We start from the raw sequence: 19,294 nt of genomic DNA, 5'->3' as shown, positions 1-19,294 counted from the left end.
AGCCTGGGAATAAAGGCATGAGCCACCATGCCCAGCTTGGATAATCCTAAACTAATCTAAGAAAATCTTCACAAACTATCATTATCACAATGTTAAGTGAGACCATTTTTAAAAAATTATCGTTATTTATTTAGTTATTTTGGAGAGAGAGAGAGAGAGAGAGAGAGAGAGAGAGAGAGAGAGAGAGAGAGAAGGAAAATGAATGGGCAAGCCACAGCCTCCAGCCACTGAAACATTCCACTTTGTGCATTTGACTTACATGGGTACTGGGAAATCAAACTTGGGTCCTTATGCTTTGTGGGAAGCGCCTTCACCGCTAAGCAATCTTTCCAGACCAAGTGGGTCCATTATTATTAGTAAATTCTCCATGGCATAAGCATTTTAGAATTTAATTTGGCTAGGATAGCCAGTATATATAATCCTATTCCTATACTGTAGAAGTCAGAAGAAATAAACCAGGCACGGTGGTACATGCCTTTAATCCCAGCACTCTGCAGGCAAAGGTGGGAGCAGATCCTACTTGGTGGGGTGGGAGTGGGTTGGAAGAACTTAAGATTAAAATGCAGATGGATATTATATTATCCTAAACGTTTTTTTCCTCAATTAGCTATTCAAAATATGAATGTCTAATTTAGATCTATATGCAGTTCCTGTCTCCCTCTATCGTATCCACCCTTCCTTTCTTTGTTATTTTTCTAACGGTCTCTCTGTAGCCTAAGCTGACCAAGAACACTCTCTATACCCCAAGCAGGCCCCCAACTCACTACAACTCAACTACGTCAGCCTCCTGTGTGCTGGGACTAAAGGTGCACACTTTCTTTTCTTTTCTTTTTTTGCTTTTTAATGGTAGGGTCTCGCTCTAGCCCAGGCTGACCTGGAATTCACTATGGAGTCTCAGAGTGGCCTCGAATTCACAATGATCCTCCTAACTCTACCTCCCAAGTGATGGGTTTATTAAAGGCATGCGACACCACCCTCGGCTGTATTTCTTTTCCATTTTTTTTTTTTTTTTTTTGAGGTAGGGTCTCAATCTAGCTCAGGCTAAGGGGGGGGGGGAACAACCCTCCTAAACCCTATATAAGAATAATGTATTCATTTAACATACCCATATGCCAATAGTGAATTAAAATAAGAACACTCAAATATTAAATATGAGCACATTATGATCAAAGAATTGTTTATGTAGCCGTATTTCCTTACCTGCCTCTACCATAGTCCCCATTCTGTTCCACCGGTAAAACAGGAGCATCCTTTGGAAGATAAGTTTGTTCTTGATGCCCTGTTACTATAGGGTTATGCCGTTCAGGTAGAAAATTCCTTGAACTAGATCTGTTCAATGGTCCATCCCCCAATGACACAGACCCTTCTGTTGAGTGTTCTGAACCACTGGATGACCTAAACTGAGGTTTCACACTAAAAAAAAAAAAAAGTATATATATATAAATCACATATATGAAGGAATAAACTAATAAAGAAAAACCTTCCTTCAGGTTAAAATGTGTTTGGAGGGCTGGAAGATGGCTTAGCAGCTAAGGCACTTGTCTGCAAAGCCAAAGGACCCAGGTTTGATTCCCCAGGAGCCGTGTGATAGCAAAGTTCAAGGCCCACCTGAGACTACATAGTGAAATCCAGGTATCCAGGTCAACCTGGGTTAGACTGAGACCTTACTTCAAATAAAACAAAACAAAACAAAAACAAAAAGTAAAAACAGGGCTGGAGAGACGTCTTAGTGGTTACAGCGCTTGCCTGCAAAGCCAAAGGACCTTGGTTCAATTCCCCAGGACCCACATAAGCCAGATGCACAAGGGGCACATGCATCTGGAGTTCATTTACAGTGGCTGGAAGCCCTGGCACTCTCTCTCTTTGCCTCTTTCTCTCTCTCAAAAATATATTAGTTGTAACTACAAACCATAAAGATTGAAGGAAGTGTGAGCTCGGTGTGGCAGCACATGCCTTTTATCCCAACATCGGAGAGGAAAAGGTAGAAGCATGGCTGAGTTGAGGCCAGTTTGGAACTACAGAGGGAGTTCTGGGTCAACCTGCACTAGAGTGAGACACTGCCCAAGAAAATCAAATTTATTTTATTTTTAACTTCTTTGAGATTGTGGAAGGGGCAGAGAGAGAGGAAAATGGGCTCGACAGAGCCTCTAGCCACTGTAAACAAACTCTAGACACATGTGCCGATGTGTGCATCTGCCTTTTACATGAGTACTGGACAATCGAAACTGAATTTGCAGGCAAGCACCTTAACAGCTAAGCCGTCAATCTATCTATACCAGAGTTCAAGATATATATACTTTTTTTTTCAAGGAGAGAGACAGAGTAGTGACACATCAGAGCCTCTTGCTGCTGTAAACAAACTCCAGATGCAGGAGCCCTTTTGTGCATCGGGCTTTAACTGAGTACTGGAGAATTGAACTCAGGCCATCAGGCTTTGCAAACAAGCGCCTTAACAGCCTAGCCATCGAGATTTATATCTGCTTGCAGTTTACATAATATATATTATGCTACATATATAATTTATGGAACCCTTACAACCTAGTTCCACAGACATAAATTTGTAATATCCAAATAACATGTCAATTCCTAACTTTCTGAAAAGGGATTAAAAACTTCAATAACAGGAGCCAGGCATGGTGGTACATGCCTTTAATTCCAACACTGGGGAAGCAGAGGTAGGAGGATTGCTGTGAGTTTGAGGCCACCCTGAGAATACAGAGTGAATTCCAGGTCAGCCTGAGATAGAGTGAGATGCTACCTCGGAAAAAAACAAACAAACAAACAAATAAACAAAAAGCTTCATAACAGGGCTGGAGAAATTGCTCAGCAGATAAAGTGCTTGCCTGCAAAGCATAAGAATCAGCATTTGATTTCTAGAACCCTACATAAAGCCAGATGCACAAAGAGGCACATGTGTCTAGAGTTTGTTTGCAATGGGTAGAAGCCCTGGTAAGTCCATTCTCTCTCTCTCTCTCTCTCTCTCTCTCTCTCTCTCTCATATACACACATACAAACAAGCCAGGCATGGTGGCACACTCAGCAGGAAGCAGAGGTAAGGAGGACAACTGTGAGTTCCAGGCCACCCTAAGACTGCATAGTGAATTCCAATAGAGCGAAACCTTACCTCACAAAACCAACAAAATAAAACAAATGCAAGCTGGGCATGGCAGCTTGTCTCTTTCATCTCGCTGAGGCAGAAGTACAGGAAGGATGGTCACTGAGAGTTTCAGGCCAGCTGGGCTACACTGAGTGACTACTTCAAAATAAAATTTAAGTACTACTCAATAATTCAAAACACTTAAATCTTTTATTCTTTGGTTACTCATTCTCCATCAAAATTCATACCAAAGGGGCTGGAGAGATGGCTTAGAAGTTAATGCACTGGCCTGCAAAGCCTAAGAACTCAGGTTCGATTCCCCAGTACCCACATAAGTCCGATGCACAAAGTGGTGCATGAGTAAAAAGGATGCGCCAACATGCCCGACCCAAATTACTTAAAAACTAAAAAAAAAAAAAAAAAGAAAAGAAAAGAAAAAAAAAAGCCAGGGGCTGGAGCAATGTCTTAGCAGTTAAGCACTTGCCTGTGAAGTCTAAGGACACTGGTTCAAGGCTCAATTCCCCAGTACCTATGTAAAGCTAGATACAAAAGATGGTGCATGTATCCGGAGTTCATTTGCAGTGGCTGGAGGCCCAGATGTGCCCATTCTCTCTTTCTCTCTGCCTCTTTGTCTGCCTCTCTCAAATAAATAAATAAAAATTTTAAAAATATGAAAAAACACTCCAGGTGTGGCAGCACTTGCCTTTAATCCCAGCACAGGTAGGAGGATCACCATAGGAGGATCAGCATGAGTTCAAGGCCAGCCTGAAACTACATAGTGAATTTCAGGTCAGCCTGGGTTAGAGACCCTACCTCAAAAAACAACAAGTATGGGCTGGAGAGATGGCTTAGCGGTTAAGCGCTTGCCTGTGAAGCCTACGGACCCCGGTTCGAGGCTCGGTTCCCCAGGTCCCACGTTAGCCAGATGCACAAGGGGGCGCACGCGTCTGGAGTTCGTTTGCAGAGGCTGGAAGCCCTGGCGCGCCCATTCTCTCTCTCTCCCTCTATCTGTCTTTCTCTCTGTGTCTGTCGCTCTCAAATAAATAAATAAAAAAATTAAAAAAAAAAAAAAAAAAAAAAACAAGTACTACAACAATAACAAAAAAGATGGGGCTAGAGAGATGGCTTAGCAGTTAAAAGCACTTGCTTGCAATTCCTGAGACCCCAGGTCTGACTACCTAGTATAAAGCCTGCGTCACAAAATGGCACATACTCCTGCAGTTTGGGTGCCCATTCACTTCTTCTTACCCTCTCCCTTTGCTCTGTGAAGTAAGTCAACCAGTCAGTCAGTCAGTCAATATAATCAACTGATGTCTACATAAAACGTAATACTTAAAGGGCTGGGGAGATGGCTCAGTGAATGAAGTGCTGGCGATGCGGTTCCTGAGTTCATGTCCACAGACCTCTCAGAAAAGCTGCAAGCTCATGGGGCTAACTAAGCTGGCAAATTGAGCAGTCAACAACCAGGGACAGCTTCAAATGAGATGGAAGATAACCTTTGACTGTCATATACACTTTGGCACATGCCTACCCACACTTAAGACAATGAATGATTATATACATATACCATACACATAACAGTAATCAAAAACATTTAAAAGATTTGTCAATCCGGGCTGGAGAGATGGCTTAGCGGTTAAGCGCTTGCCTGTGAAGCCTAAGGACCCCGGTTCGAGGCTCGGTTCCCCAGGTCCCACGTTAGCCAGATGCACAAGGGGGCGCATGCGTCTGGAGTTCGTTTGCAGAGGCTGGAAGCCCTGGCGCGCCCATTCTCTCTCTCTCCCTCTATCTGTCTTTCTCTCTGTGTCTGTCGCACTCAAATAAATAAATAAATAATTTTTAAAAAAAAAGAGAAAAAAAAAGATTTGTCAATCTTAGGTATGATAGTAAACATTTTCCAGGATTACTAATGGTTTTTTTTTTTTGTTTGTTTTTTGAGGTTAGGGTCTCACTGTAGCCCAGGCTGACCTGGAATTCACTTTGTAATGTCAGGTTGGCCTCAAACTCACAGCAACCCTCCTACCTATGCCTTCTGAGTGCTGGGATTAAAAGCATGTGCCACCATATCCGCCTTGTTCATAGTTCATATACTTTTATAAAAATAAGTAAAATCTTTCTACTGAGTCTCTCAACAAGCACTGCTACTAACAGAAATTTGTTAAGAACTATTAGGAATTGTTTCAAATAAACCCCATGGCTAAACTGGGTGTGGTGGTGCATGCCTTTAATCCCAGCACTGGGGGGCCAGAGGTAGGAGGATCACCATGAGTTATAAGCCACCCTGAAACTACTTAGTGAATTTCAGGTCAGCCTGAGCTAGAGTGAGACCCCACCTCCAAAAAACAAAAATAAAAAACAAACAAATAAACTAAATTCCATGGTTTAGCAGTGAAAGGTGCTTGCTTGCAAAGCTTATTGGCCCAGGTTCAATTTCCCAGTAACCGCAAGAAATTAGAAGGAAAAAGTATGAGTCTGGAATTCATTTGCAGTGTCAAGAGGCTCTGGAATGCCTATGCTTGAATTTTCTCTTTCCTTTACCCAATCCCTCACCTCAGGCACATATTAAAAATCAAAATGAAGCCGGGTGTGGTGGTGCACGCCTTTAATCCCAGCACTGGGGATTAAATCGCCATGAGTTCAAAGCCACCCTGAGACTACAGAGTTAATTCCAGGTCAGTCTGGACCAGAGTGAGAGTGAGACCCTACCTCGAAAAACCAAAAAAAAAAAAAAAAAAAAAATCAAAATGAAAACTTTTAATCTTACCGATTTTTTTGGAATGGTCGACCCATATTCATAGCAGCAGCATTTGTTTTGTAAGATCCTGGTGAGTTAAAGCCATTCACAAAACTACCATTGGGAAAGGGAGCCTAGAAAAAAAGGTGAAAGTTTAAAAATATTAATAGTAAAGATAAAATATAGGGTAAAAATTTTCAAATAAACAGAATGAGCTAAATTGTCATTAGTTCAACAAGCCATAAAGAATTTTACTCACTTGGCAATTTTTACATTGTGTACTACTTCACAAAACATCTATCATTTGTAATAATTAATACTAAATTCAAAATAAATACTAACTCAACATATAACCAAAGAAGCATTTAATTTGTTTATTTACTTATTTGAGCAAGAGAGAAAAAAGCAGAGAGAGAGAATGGGCATACCAGGGTCTCCAGCCACTGCAAATTAACTCCTGATGCATGTGCCCACTTGTGCATCTGACATATATGGGTCCTGGAGAATCGAATTGGGATCCTTTGGCTTTGCAGTCAAATGCCTTAACCACTAAGCCTTCTCTCCAACCCCTCAGAAACACTTAAAATCATACAGGAAGGCTGGAGAGATGGCTTAGTGGTTAAGCACTTGCCTGTGAAGCCTAAGGACCCCCGGGGTTCAAGACTTGATTCCCCAGGACCCACATTAGCCAGATGCACAAGGGGCCCATGCTTCTGCAGTTCATTAACAGTGTCTGGAAGCCCTGGTGTGCCCATTCTCTCTGTCTCTCTATCTGCCTCTTTCTCTCTCTGTCTGTCGCTCTCAAATAAATAAAAAATTTAAAAAATCATACAGGACTTAAGTCACTCAGCAGAACTTATAAAAAAAATTAGAGAAAATGCTGGGCATGGCGGCACACATGCCTTTAATCCCCAGCACTGGGGAGACAGAGGTAAGGATTGCTGTGAGTTCAAGACCACCCTAAGAATACAGAGTGAATTCCAGGTCAGCCTGGGCTAGAGTGAGACCTTACCTCAAAAGCCAAAATTTAAAAAAATTAGAGAAACTATGGGCATGGTGGTGCATGTCTTTAACCCCAGCACTCAGCAGGCAGAGGTAAGAGGATTTCTATGAGCTACCCGGGGCCACAGTGAGACCCTACCTTGAAAATAACAACAAAAAGAAATTAGAGAAACTAAAGAGCTCAACCTCAGTAATATGCTTATATTGGATAAAGACTTATCTCTTAATCTAAACAAACAAACAAACAAACAAAAAACCCTACACAAAATAATTTACTACTTCTGCTGATTTCTAAGCTTTATACTTATTTTTTGTGTGTCGTATGTGTGGTGTGTATGCAGTGTATGCACATGTGCATGCTGACATGTGAGTCCTTTGTTCCTTGGGGCCGCAGTAAATGTCAAGTGTCTTCCTCTATTGTACGTGGATCTGACATGTCTTCAGACCACAAGCCCCATGGTAATCTATCTGGTCTCTGCCCCTATAGAAATGGGCCTGAGTAGTCACGCCCATCTATGTACATGGCACTGGTGAACAGGCTTTCTCAGGTCCTCATGCTTGCGCAACAAGTGCTCTTTTCCATGTAGCCATCTCGGGGTCTTCCTATGTAGCCTGGTTTGATGTCATACTTTTAGCAACACCATGGCTTCTATCTCCTGAGTGCTGGAATGATGGGGTGCTCCACTATGGCTAGTTTTCAGCTGAATTGAATTTTAATTAAAAAGTTTGTTATTTTCTCATTCTATAGTGATCTCACTTACCAGTGGTGTTTCAAAGTAAGGTGCTGGACTTGGAGACCATGACTGAGGCACAATGCTATAGACTGAGTACTGTTGGTGAGGGTTATACACAGGATGCATAAAGACTGGAGAGGGATACTGGGCTTGAGTATGAATGGGCTGAGTATACATACTAGAATCCATTAATCGATAACCATTTTTAGCAAAAAATGTATTGATGGCTTTTATCCTTGCCTAGAAACAAGAAGACAAAATAACAAAAGATGAGTTTGGGGGCTAGAAAGATGGCCCAGCAGTTAAGAAACTTCCCTACAGAGGTTCAATTCCCCAGGACCCATGTAAGCCAGATACATAATATGACACATTCATCTGGAGAATGTTTGCAGTGGCTGGAGGACCTGGCATGCCCATTCGCTCTCGGCTTCTTACGATAAATAAATAAACAAACATAAAAAATACCATTAAAAAGTTTTTAAAGATGAATTTTTTGGTTTATCAAGGTAGGGTCCCATTCTAGCCCAGGCTAACTTGAAATTCACTATATAGGAGGGTGGCTGTGAATTCAAGGACAGCCTGGAGCTGCAGAGTGATTTCTAGGTAGTACTTTCATTAGAATGAGACCCTATCTTTTTTTTTTTTTTTTTTTTTTTTTTGAGGTAGGGTCTCATTCTAGGCCAGGCTGACCTGGAATTCACTATGAAGTCTCAGGGTGGCCTCGAACTCAAGGCGATCCTCCCACCTCTGCCTCCCAAGTGCTGGGATTAAAGGCGTGCGCCACCACGCCCAGCTAAGACCTATCTTAACAAACAACAAAACCAAAGATGAATGAGGGGCTGGAGAAATGGCTCAAATGGCTCAGTGACTAAAGGTATGTTTGCAAAGCCTGATAGCCTGGGTCTGAACCCCAGTACCCAGAAAACACCAGATGCACAAAACAGTGCATGAATCTGGAGTTCATCTGCAGTGGTAGGAGGCCCTGACATGCCTATTCTCTCTCACTGCCAAAAATATTTAAAAAAAAAAAAAAGATGAATGAGGGGGCTGAGACGCACATATGTAAACACCTAAGCATGGACACAAGCGCTTATAAACTGTGTCAAAGAGGAGCAAAGGCCCCAGAGACTCAACAAAGCTTGCACCACAACAGCACACTCAGATCAGTAAGAGACTCTGGCTAGAATGATGAAGTGGAACATTCAGTGGAACTGCAAATAGCACAAGAACACACCACTGCAGGTGAGCCCATGGAGTACTGCATGGACACAAACACGTACAAATGCTACACCACACAATTACTTCTTCCAGATAGGATCTGACTCTAGCCCAGGCTGTCAAGGAATTCACTGTAGTCTCAGGCTGGCCTTAAACGCACAGTGATCCTCCAACCATAGCATCTCAAGTATAAGGATTAAAGACATGCACTACCATGGCCAATCCAAAATTTTCCCTTTATTTTTCTTTAATGAGAGAGAGGGAAAGAGAGAGAGAAGCGGCATGCCAGGACCTCCAGCCAGTGCGATCAAGTCCAGCTGCAAGAGCCACCTTGTGCCATGTGTGCACTAGCCCTTGTTTCACCTTGTGAGCCAGGCAATGCAGGGCCTGGGGAGTCAAACATGAGTTCTGGTGCTTTGCAGGAAAGTACCTTAACCACTAAGCCATTTCTCAAGCCCTGGAAGGAAGAGGGAGGAGGATTATTGTGAGTTCAAGGCTACCCTGAGACTACATAGTAAATTCCAGGACAGCCTGAGCTAGAATGAGACCCTATCTCAAAAAACAAAAAAAGAAGATAAAATGAGGGCTGGAGGGGTGGCATAGCAGTTAAGGCACTTGCCCACAAAGTCAAAGGACCCAGGGTCGACTCCCCAGGACCCACATAAGCCAGATGCACAAGATGACACATGCATGTGCAGATTGCAGCAGCTGAAGGTTCTGGCACTCCCCTTCATCTCTTCTCTCTCTCACTCCCTCCCTTTTTTGCTCCAAAATAAATTTAAAAAATTTTTAAAGATGTTGTGATATCATTTCTTTTTAATTGTTTATTTTGGGCTGAAGAGATGGCTTAGCAGTAAAGGTGCTTGCCTGCAAAGCCAAAGGATCCAGGTTCAATTCCCCAGGAACCATGTAAGCCAGCTGCACAAGGTGGTGCATGGAGTTCACTTGCGGTGGCTGGAGGCCCTGGCACACCAGTTCTATATTACTCTGCCTCTTTGTGCGTCTCTCTCTCCCAAATAAGTAAATATTTAAAAAATTGTTTGTTATTATTTATTTATTTGAAAATGACAGAGAAAGAGAGAGAGAGAGAAAATGGGCACTCCAGGGCCTCTAGCCACGGCAAATGAACTTCAGACACATGCACCACCTTGTGCAGACAGAGAAAGAGGCAGAGAGAGAGAGAATGGGCAGCCACTACAAACGAACTCCAGATGCAAGCGACCCCTTCTGCATCTGCCTAATGTGGGTCCTGGGGAATGGAGCATCGAAACAGGGTCCTTAGGCTTCACAGGCAAGCGCTTAATTGCTAAGCCATTTCTTCAGCTCATAAATAAAAATTTTTAAATGAAGATAAAATGAGTTAATATATGTTATAAGTGATTCAAATAAAAACTAATACACAGAGAGAAAAGAACAGAGATAGCAAGAATAGTGTATTACATTTAAAAGCAATGATGAAAACAACTGTATCACAGGGGGAAACAGGACCATGTGAAAGTAAATCAATCCTTAGTATGTACTAGAATGGCAATTTTATTTATTTTTTTTTCACTTTTTTTTTTGGTTTTGTTTTGTTTTGTTTTTCGAGATAGGGTCTCACTCTAGCCCAGGCTGACCTGGAATTCACTATGTAGCCTCAGGGTGGCCTCAAACTCACGGCAATCCTCCTACCTCTGCCTCCCAAGTGCTGGGATTAAAGGCATGCGCCACCACACCCAGCTACTCACTTTTGTTTTTCAAGATAGGGTTTAACTCTATTTCAGGCTGTCCTGGAATTCACTCTGTAGTCTCAGGGTGGCCTCAAATTTACAGAAATCCTACCTCTGCCTCCTGAGTGTTGTGATTAAAGTGTGTGCCACCATGCCTGGCTTAGAATAGCAATTTTAATGGTAATGTAGAGCATTGAAAAGCTTTCTTCCCCCCTGCTGCCCACCAAGCAAAGCTGAGGGCACATGAATTTAAAGGAAGATTTTATGAGAACTGAGAAGAGCTTAAACATGTAGACAGTCCAAAAATGTGTTCAATGCTTGGGAGTTACTATGGTAATACAGTTAACTGAGACAGGGATGAAAGTGCTGAGAATGTTTTTCATCTGTCACTAAAAGTTATTTCTGTGCCAAAGAGATGGCTCAGCAGTTAAGATGCTTGCTACAAAGCTTAAGGATCCAGGTTCGATTTTCTAGAACCCATATAAAGCAGATACACATAGTGGCACACACAACTGGAATTTGTTTGCAGTGGCCAGAGGCCCTAGTGGGCCCATATTCTCAAATAAATAAAAGATGATAACAAGCAAAGAAAACTAACTAGACGCCAGTCATGGTAGTACATGCCAATAAACCCAACATTCAGGAGGCAGAGGGATACATTCCAGTGAGTTGTTGGCCAGGAAGGTCCCTGATTCCCCCAAACATTAGAGGTCATTGCCGAGGACCATGGATTCCCACCAGGAATAGATTTAGGTAAGAGCCTGCTATTGAAGACTCCACAGGCTTGGGCTGCAAAGTCACTGAGAAATCCTGCTGGAGCCAAGCTGACATCTGCCATGTAGACCAGCTGACAGAAAGCTGGAAAGAGCTACGCTCCATGGAAGAGAGAAATCATCAGTGGAGATAAACAACAGAAGACACAGCAAGCCTTGTATTTGGCCACCCAAACTAAATGAGCTGATAAGTGCAATAGTGGCATGTCTGTTATGGGGGAAATCAACTGCCCTCTAATTTGACTGGATGTCCAGTGCATGGAAGGTGTGGTGGTTTGATTCAGGTGTCCCCCATAAACTTAGGTGTTCTGAATGCTAGCTCCCCAGCTGATGCATATTTGGGAATTAATGCCTCCTGGAGGGAGTGTATTGTTGGGGGGCGGGCTTATGGGTATTAAAGCCAGTTTCCCCATGCCAGTGTTTGGCACACCCTCCCGTTGCTGTGGTCTACCTTCTGTTGGCCAGGGGGTGATGTCCACCCTCTGCTCATGCCATCATTTTTCCCTGCCATCGTGGAGCTTCCCCTCGAGCCTGTAAGCCAAAATAAATCTCTTTTTCCCAGAAGCTACTCTTGGTTGGGTGATTTCTAACAGCAATGCGAACCGGACTGCAACAGAAGGGAATACATCCCTGATACTGAAAACATACAACAGGGGTAGTTATGAGTCCTAGGGGTGTAATGTCTGCTGGTGTCTGGTTAAATGTAAATACTATGCTCATCAAACTGGCTGGTAAGCACTTCTCCTAATGTTCATACCCATATATTAATGCTACTCTCACTTTGATTAAAGAACATTCTCATTTCAGATGGCAGTGACCTTGAGATGACTCTCACAATAGTGCTAAGAAGTGTCAGGAGTGCTCAGAACTGAAACATATCTACCATATCTTCCAAGACTCAGGGTCCATTGGGGAAGAGGGGGTAGAAAGAATGTAAGAGCCAGCTGGGTGGAGTGGCACACACCTTTAATCCTAGCACTCAAGAGGCAGAGGTAGGATTGATGTGAGTGCTAGGCCACGCTGAGACTGCACAGTGAATTCCAGGTCAGCCTGTGCTGGAATAAGACCTTATCTTGGGCGGAAAAAATGTAAAAGCCAAAGGAAGAATAGGACACTAAACAGAAGACTGGACTTCTGGTTAAAATGACAGGGAAGGAACCACCGCAAAGAAGCCTAGGGGGGAAAAAGCAAAAACAAACAAAAAAAAAAAAAAAAAAAAGAAACTGAATACCTGAAACAATACTGAGCAACAAAAATAAGGCCAGTGGTATCACCATACCAGATCTGAACCTATCCTACAAAGCCATAGTAACAAAAACAGCATGGTACTAGCACAAAAGCAAACATGTAGATCAATGGAACAGAATAAAGGACTCAGATGTAAGTCTGGGTAGCTATACTTGACAAAAATGCCAAAAATACTCATGGGAGAAAAGACAGCCTCTTCAACAAATGGTGCTGGGAAAATTGGATATGTAGCTGTAGAAGGATGAAAATAGATCCTTCTCTCTCTCCATGCATAAAAATTGAGTCCAAATGGATTAAACACCTTACATCAGACCTACAACTCTGAAACTGCTAGAGTAAAAACTAGGGGAAAACCTTCAACATACTGGTCTTGGCAAAGACTTTCTGAATATAAAACCAATTGCTCAGGTAATAAAACCACAGATTAACTGCTAAGACCTCATGAAATTACAAAGATTACAGCAAAGGACACTATGAATAAAGCAAAGAGGCAATCTACAGAATGGGAAAAAAATCTTTGCCAGCTATACATCTGATAGAGGATTAATATCTAGGATATACAGAGAACTCAAAAATTAAATAATAATAAATCAAATTAGCCAATTAAAAAATGGGCTGTGGACCATCATGAAAACAAATGATCATAAATGTTGGCGGGGATGTGGAAAAAAAGGAACCCTTCTGCACTGCTGGTGGGAATGCAATCTGGTCCAGCCATTGTGGAAAACAGTGTGGAGGTTCCTAAAACAGCTAAACATTGATCTACCATATGACCCAGCTATAGCACTCCTAGGCATATATCCAAAGGACTCATCTCATTTCCTTAGAAGTACATGCTCAACCATGTTTATTGCTGCTCAATTTATAATAGCTGGGAAATGGAACCAGTCTACATGTCCCTCAACAGATGAGTGGATAATGAAGATGTGGCACATTTATACAATGGAGTTCTACTCAGCGGTAAAGAAAAATGAAGTTAGGAAATTTGCAGAAAAATGGATGGACCTGGAAAGTATTATACTAAGTGAGGTAACCCAGGCCCAGAAAGCCAAGCGCCACATGTTCTCTCTCATATGTGGATCCTAGCTACAGATGACTGGGCTTCTGCGTGAGAATGAAAATACTTAGTAGCAGAGGCCAGTAAGTTGAAAAGGAGACATAAAGGGTGGAGAAAGGAAGGGAGGAGGATACTTAATAGGTTGATATTGTATATATGTAATTACAATGATTGTAATGGGGAGGTAATATGATGGAGAATGGAATTTCAAATGGGAAAGTGTGGGGGTGGGGAGGGAGGGAATTACCATGGGATATATTTTATAATCATGGAAAATGTTAATAAAAATTAAAAAAATAAAAATAAAAATAAACTAAAAATAAAAAAACTAAAAAAAAAAAGGGCTGTGATACTAAATAGAGAGTTCTCAAAAGAAGAAATACAGGTAGCATATAAGCATCTAAAATAATGTTCTACATTCCTAGTCATTTAGGGAAATGCAGATTAAAACTACGTTGAGATTCCATCCCATGTCTATCAGATTGGCTACAATCATGAAAACAAATGACCAAAAATGCTGGTGAGGATAATGAAAAAAGAGGAACCCTTCTACACTGTTGTTGGGAATGCAATCTGGTCCAGCCATTGGGGAAATCAGTGTGGAGGTTCCTAAGACAGCTAAAAATTGATCTAACAAGTGACCCAGCTATTGCACTCCTAGGCATATATATATCCTAAGGACTCATCTCATTACCTTAGAAATACTTGCTCAAGCATGTTTATTACCGCTCAATTCACAATAGCTGGGAAATGGAACCAGCCTAGATGTCCTTCAACTGATGAGTGGATAACGAAGATATGGCACATTTATACAATGGAGTTCTACTCAGCAGTAAAGAAAAATGAAATTATGAAATTTGCAGGAAAATGGATGGATCTGGAAAGGATTATACAAAGTGAGCTAACCCAGGCACAGAAAGCCAAGCATCGCATGTTCTCTCTCATTTGTTGATCCTAACTACAGATATTTGGGCTTCTATGTGAGAAGGAAAAAACTCAGTAGCAGAGGCCAGAAAGCTAGCACACAGATATAAAGGGAAGAGACAGGAAGGGAGGTTACTTAATAGGATGGTATTGTATATATATAATAATATATATATTATATTACATATAAGATAATATATGTAAGAATAGGTTAATGGGGCTGAAAAGGCCCAAGTGAGGTCAGGGGAAGAGATTGAGTAAAGAAAGGTAGAGGGAGGGCTAAGAGGATATAAATAAATCATATGGAAACCTACGTTTTTGGATAATGGAACACTCAGGAGCTGCAGATTGTTGCTAGAAAATTTTCAGTGCCAGGGATGGAATACCTTCCAGTAAGTTGTTGGCAAGGGAGGTCCCTGAGGCCCCCAAAACATTACAGGCCATTGCCGAGCCCCTTGGTTTCCCACCAGGAATAGATGGTAAGACCCTATTGCTGAAGACTCCACACACTGGGGCTGAAAGGCCACTGAGAAATCCTGATTACCTCCTCCATGTAGACCAGATGACAGAAAGCTAGAAGAAGCCATTCTGCATGCAGTTCAATGGGAGAAAGGGAAATCACCAGTGAAGATACTCAACAGTGGATACTGCAAATCTTAAATTTGGTCAGCCAGGCCAAATGAGCCAACGGGTGCAATACTGGCACATCTGTCATGGTGGAAACCAACTGCCCTCTAATTGGACTGGAGGCTCGCTCCACAGGATGGAATACATCCCTGATACTGAAAACTTAAAATAGGGGTATTCATGAGCCCTAGGGGTGTAACGTCTGCTGCTGTCTGGTAAAATGTATACACTATGCTTATCTAACTGCTCAGTAAGCACTTCTCTTAATGTTCATACCCTTATATTAATGGTATTCTCACTTTTTTTTTTCAGTTGGCAGTGACCTTGGTACGACTCAGAAGGTATCAAAGTGCTGGACAGAAGTGACTGGAGTGCTCAGTATTCCAATACCTCTTATCATACCTTCCAAGGCTCAGGGTCTATTGCAGAAGATGTGGTGGAAAGAATGAAAGAGCCAGACTCGTTAAAACATGCTTCCCCCAAACACAAAATGGCCTGGATATCCATGACCTCACAGTGCCTGACACTACCTACACAAGACCATCATAATAGGAGGAAAAGATCATGATATGAAAATAAAGGAGACTGAGAGGGGGAGGGGATATGTTGGAGAATGGAGTTTCAAAGGGGAAAGTGGGGGGTGGGAGGGCATTACCATGGGATATTGTTTACAATCATGGAAATTATTAATTAAAATAAACTAAGAGACTGATTGGGGGTAGGATGGGGACATAACAGATTGAAACTGCAAAGGCAATAGTGAGGGCTGATTATCACAGTCTATTGTCTATAATTATAGAAGTTGAAAAGAAAGAGGGCTGGAGAGATGGCTTAGCAGTTAAGCGCTTGCCTACGAACCCTAACAACCCTGATTTGAGGCTCAATTCCCCAGGACCCAAGTTAGCCAGGTGCACAAGGTGCACACGTCTGGAGCTCGTTTGCAGTGAAAAGAAGCCCTGGTTTGCCCATTCTCTGCCTCTTTTTCCCTCTCTGTCGCTCTCTAATAAATAAATAATAAATAATTAAAATAAAAAAAGAAAGAAACACATGCTGCCCATCATTTGGTGACACGGGTTCTCTCAACGTTCCCAGGCTCACCAATCAGGCTAGACGGACGGGTGGGCCAGTGAACCTCAGGGACTTATTGTCCCTATATTCCCAGTACTGAGATTTTAAGTGCAAGCCACCACTCTTGGCATTTTTATATGGTTCCTGGGACTTGCACTACCTGACTGAACCATCACCACAGCCTCTACTATAAATTTTATAAAATATTATCTACATGTTTATTTATTTGCAAGGAAAGAAAGATAGGATAGAGAAAGAATGGGCACACCAGGACCTCCAGCTGCTGTAAAAGAACTCCAGATGCATGCACCACTGTGTGTCTGGCTTAATGTGGGAACTGAGGAATCAAACTAGGGGTTGTTTGGTTTTACAGGCAAGCACCTTAACCTTTGATTCACCTTTCCAACCATCCCTCCTTTAAAAATTATTTTATTTTATTTGACAGAGAAAGGGGGAGAGAGAAAATGGGCATGCCAGGGCCCTCAGCCACTGTAAAGGAACTCCAGAGGTGTGTGCCAACTTGTGTATCTGGCTAATATGGGTCCTGAGGACTTGAACATGGGTCCTTTGGTTCTGCAGGCAAATACCTTAACCGCTAAGCCATCCTTCCAGTCTCCCTTTTTAATTCTCTCTTTTAAAATAAGGCAAATAAAATGCTCCTTTAAATTATTACCTTCTGGGCTGGAGAGATGGCTTAGCGGTTAAGCGCTTGCCTGTGAAGCCTAAGGACCCCGGTTCGAGGCTCGGTTCCCCAGGTCCCACGTTAGCCAGATGCACAAGGGGGCGCACGCGTCTGGAGTTCGTTTGCAGAGGCTGGAAGCCCTGGCGCGCCCATTCTCTCTCTCTCCCTCTATCTGTCTTTCCTATGTCTGTTGCTCTCAAATAAATAAATAAATAAAAAAAAGAACAAAAAAAAAAAAATTATTACCTTCTACAGGAATTACAAATGTTTCTTACCATGATTGGCTTGCCCTGAAATGTTTTAACTTCTTCTCTTAAATATTTAAACGCCTAATTAAAAAAGCAAAAAAGAATATTCATTAGTATTCAAATATTTCATTAAAGTCACCTTTACTACCAAGTGAGTTTGGTATTAGCAAGTTCTAAACAGAACAAGAACTCATGCTTGGTGTAGTGGTGTAGTCCTGTCATTCTGTCACTCACAAGTCTCCTGTAATCCTGTCACTCAGAAGCCTAGAAAAGCCATATGGCGAGCTTGCGGCCAGTCTGGGCTACATGGAAAACTCTTAAACCAGCCTGGGAAGACGCAAAACAAACACTAGTGCTAACAGGGAAACATAACATCAGAAATTAAAACATGCTCAGTTACAGTTCACATTTAATATAACAGAGCTCATATGGATTACTGCCACAGAAATTTTACAATTCTGTGTTGGGCCACATTCATAGCTATCCTTGGTGGCATGTTAGGTGTGATATACCTGGATAAAGAATTTTAAAATGTAGAATGAAAATTTAAGTAATCTTACAACATTATATATTTTATGTTTAATAGAACATTTATTTTATCTTTAAGTAGAATATAATATTAACATAAGCCTGTGCTAGGAGTAGTGGCTCACAGCTTTAATCCCAGCACTTGGGAGGCATGGGTAGGAGGATCACTTTGAGTTCAAGGTCACCATGAGAACACAGTGAATTCCAGGTTACTCTGGGCTAGAGTGACACAGTACCTCAAAAATCCAGAAAGAGTAAGATTGTGACTCAGCTGTGGTACTTTAACCCTATCACTGGGGCTGCAGAGGTAAGAGGACCACTGTGAGAACGAGTCCAGGCAGGGCCAGTCAGACCCTACTGAGGTGTGTATGGCAGCTCATACCTGTAATCTCAGCAGTACACCTGAAGCAAAAGGACTGCCAAAAATTTGAGGCCAGTCAGGACTACACTGAGAATTCCAGAGCAGTCTAAGTTACAGTGAGAATGTCTCCTGAGCCTCTGTGTTCATTTTTTATTGATCAGTAAAGGCTTTGTAAATTGAAAGTAAAAAGTTATGTAGATAATAGATTATACGAAAGATGATCAAGATGCTTTGTAACAACAGTATTGCAGGCATGTGCCTCCACCACCACAGATCCAACCAGACATCTTTTCCTTTTCCTCTTCCCTTTGCTGGCCCTTTCTTCCTTCCTTTTCCTTCCTTTCTTCCTGACAGGGTCTCAAGTTGCCCAGGGGGTGGCCTCCAAAGTTGGTCTTAAATTTCTTTCTTTCTTTTTTTCTTGGGGTAGGGTGTCATTCTAGCCCAGACTGACCTGGAATTCACTATGTACTCTCAGGGTGGCTTGGAACTCACAGCAATCCTCCTACCTCTGCCTCCTGAGTTCTGGGAGTAAAGGTGTGCACCACCACGACCAGCTTAACACTTTTTATTTTTGGTTTTCTGAGGTAGGGTCTGGCTCTAGCTCAGGCTGACCTGGAATTCACTATGTAACCTCAGGGTGGCCTCGAACTTATGGCAATCTTCCTACCTCTGCCTCCCGAGTAGTGGGATTAAAGGCATGTGCCACCATGCCTGGCAACCCATTTTCTTAATTAAGGCACTTGCTTGGGAAGCCTAAGGACCCAGGTTCGATTTTCCAGTACTTACATAAGCCAGATACACAAGGTGACACATGAGTCTGGAGTTCATCTGCAATGGCTAGAGGCCCTGGCATACCCATTCCACTCTCTCAAATCACACACACATTCTTTTATTACCAAGACTTCTCACCTGCTGTGCATCTGTGTCTGACTGGAACGTGATATACCAATTGCTATTGTGAGCAAACTCACAGCTTATCACTTTGGGGCAATTTTCATTTTTAAACAAAGCTTTCACTTCCTAAAAAAAAATACAATACAATGAGCTACTCATTAAAGTGTCATTAAAATAACATATGATTATTAAAACCAAATATAACCTTTATTAACATCTTCTAGGACCTAATAATATATATAAATTCTAATATAATTAGATGTTTTGTTTTCATCAAATGCTGTGCAAAAAAACTTTCCTACTGATACAAATGGAAAAAGAAACTACAACAAATATGAGTTAGGAAAAAAAATGATTATACCAAAACTCAGAATGATACAAGTTTGCAGG

General features: G+C 41.9%; 1 protein-coding gene across 3 annotated transcripts in view; it reads right to left on the bottom strand.

The window, feature by feature from the left end:
- The window catches only part of Larp4 (La ribonucleoprotein 4), a 68,787-nt gene that overhangs the window by 12,879 nt on the left and 36,614 nt on the right, over positions 1 to 19,294 (bottom strand). For 2 of the 3 annotated variants that reach the window (XM_045152004.1, XM_045152005.1), the window contains exons 7-11: positions 18,920 to 19,030; positions 17,149 to 17,202; positions 7,595 to 7,807; positions 5,862 to 5,965; positions 1,201 to 1,413 (exon numbers count right to left, since the gene is read on the bottom strand). In XM_045152004.1, the coding sequence (XP_045007939.1) occupies positions 1,201 to 1,413; positions 5,862 to 5,965; positions 7,595 to 7,807; positions 17,149 to 17,202; positions 18,920 to 19,030 (695 nt within the window). Of the gene's footprint in view, positions 1 to 1,196; positions 1,414 to 5,861; positions 5,966 to 7,594; positions 7,808 to 17,148; positions 17,203 to 18,919; positions 19,031 to 19,294 lie in introns of those variants that run through there. The other variant, XM_045152006.1, reaches the window with a different exon arrangement.

This window comes from Jaculus jaculus, chromosome 6 (assembly GCF_020740685.1).
Source record: "Jaculus jaculus isolate mJacJac1 chromosome 6, mJacJac1.mat.Y.cur, whole genome shotgun sequence".
NCBI classification, from domain to species: domain Eukaryota; kingdom Metazoa; phylum Chordata; class Mammalia; order Rodentia; family Dipodidae; genus Jaculus; species Jaculus jaculus.
Note: the sequence above shows the minus strand (reverse complement) of the source record. Positions and strands in the feature narration are given on the sequence as shown.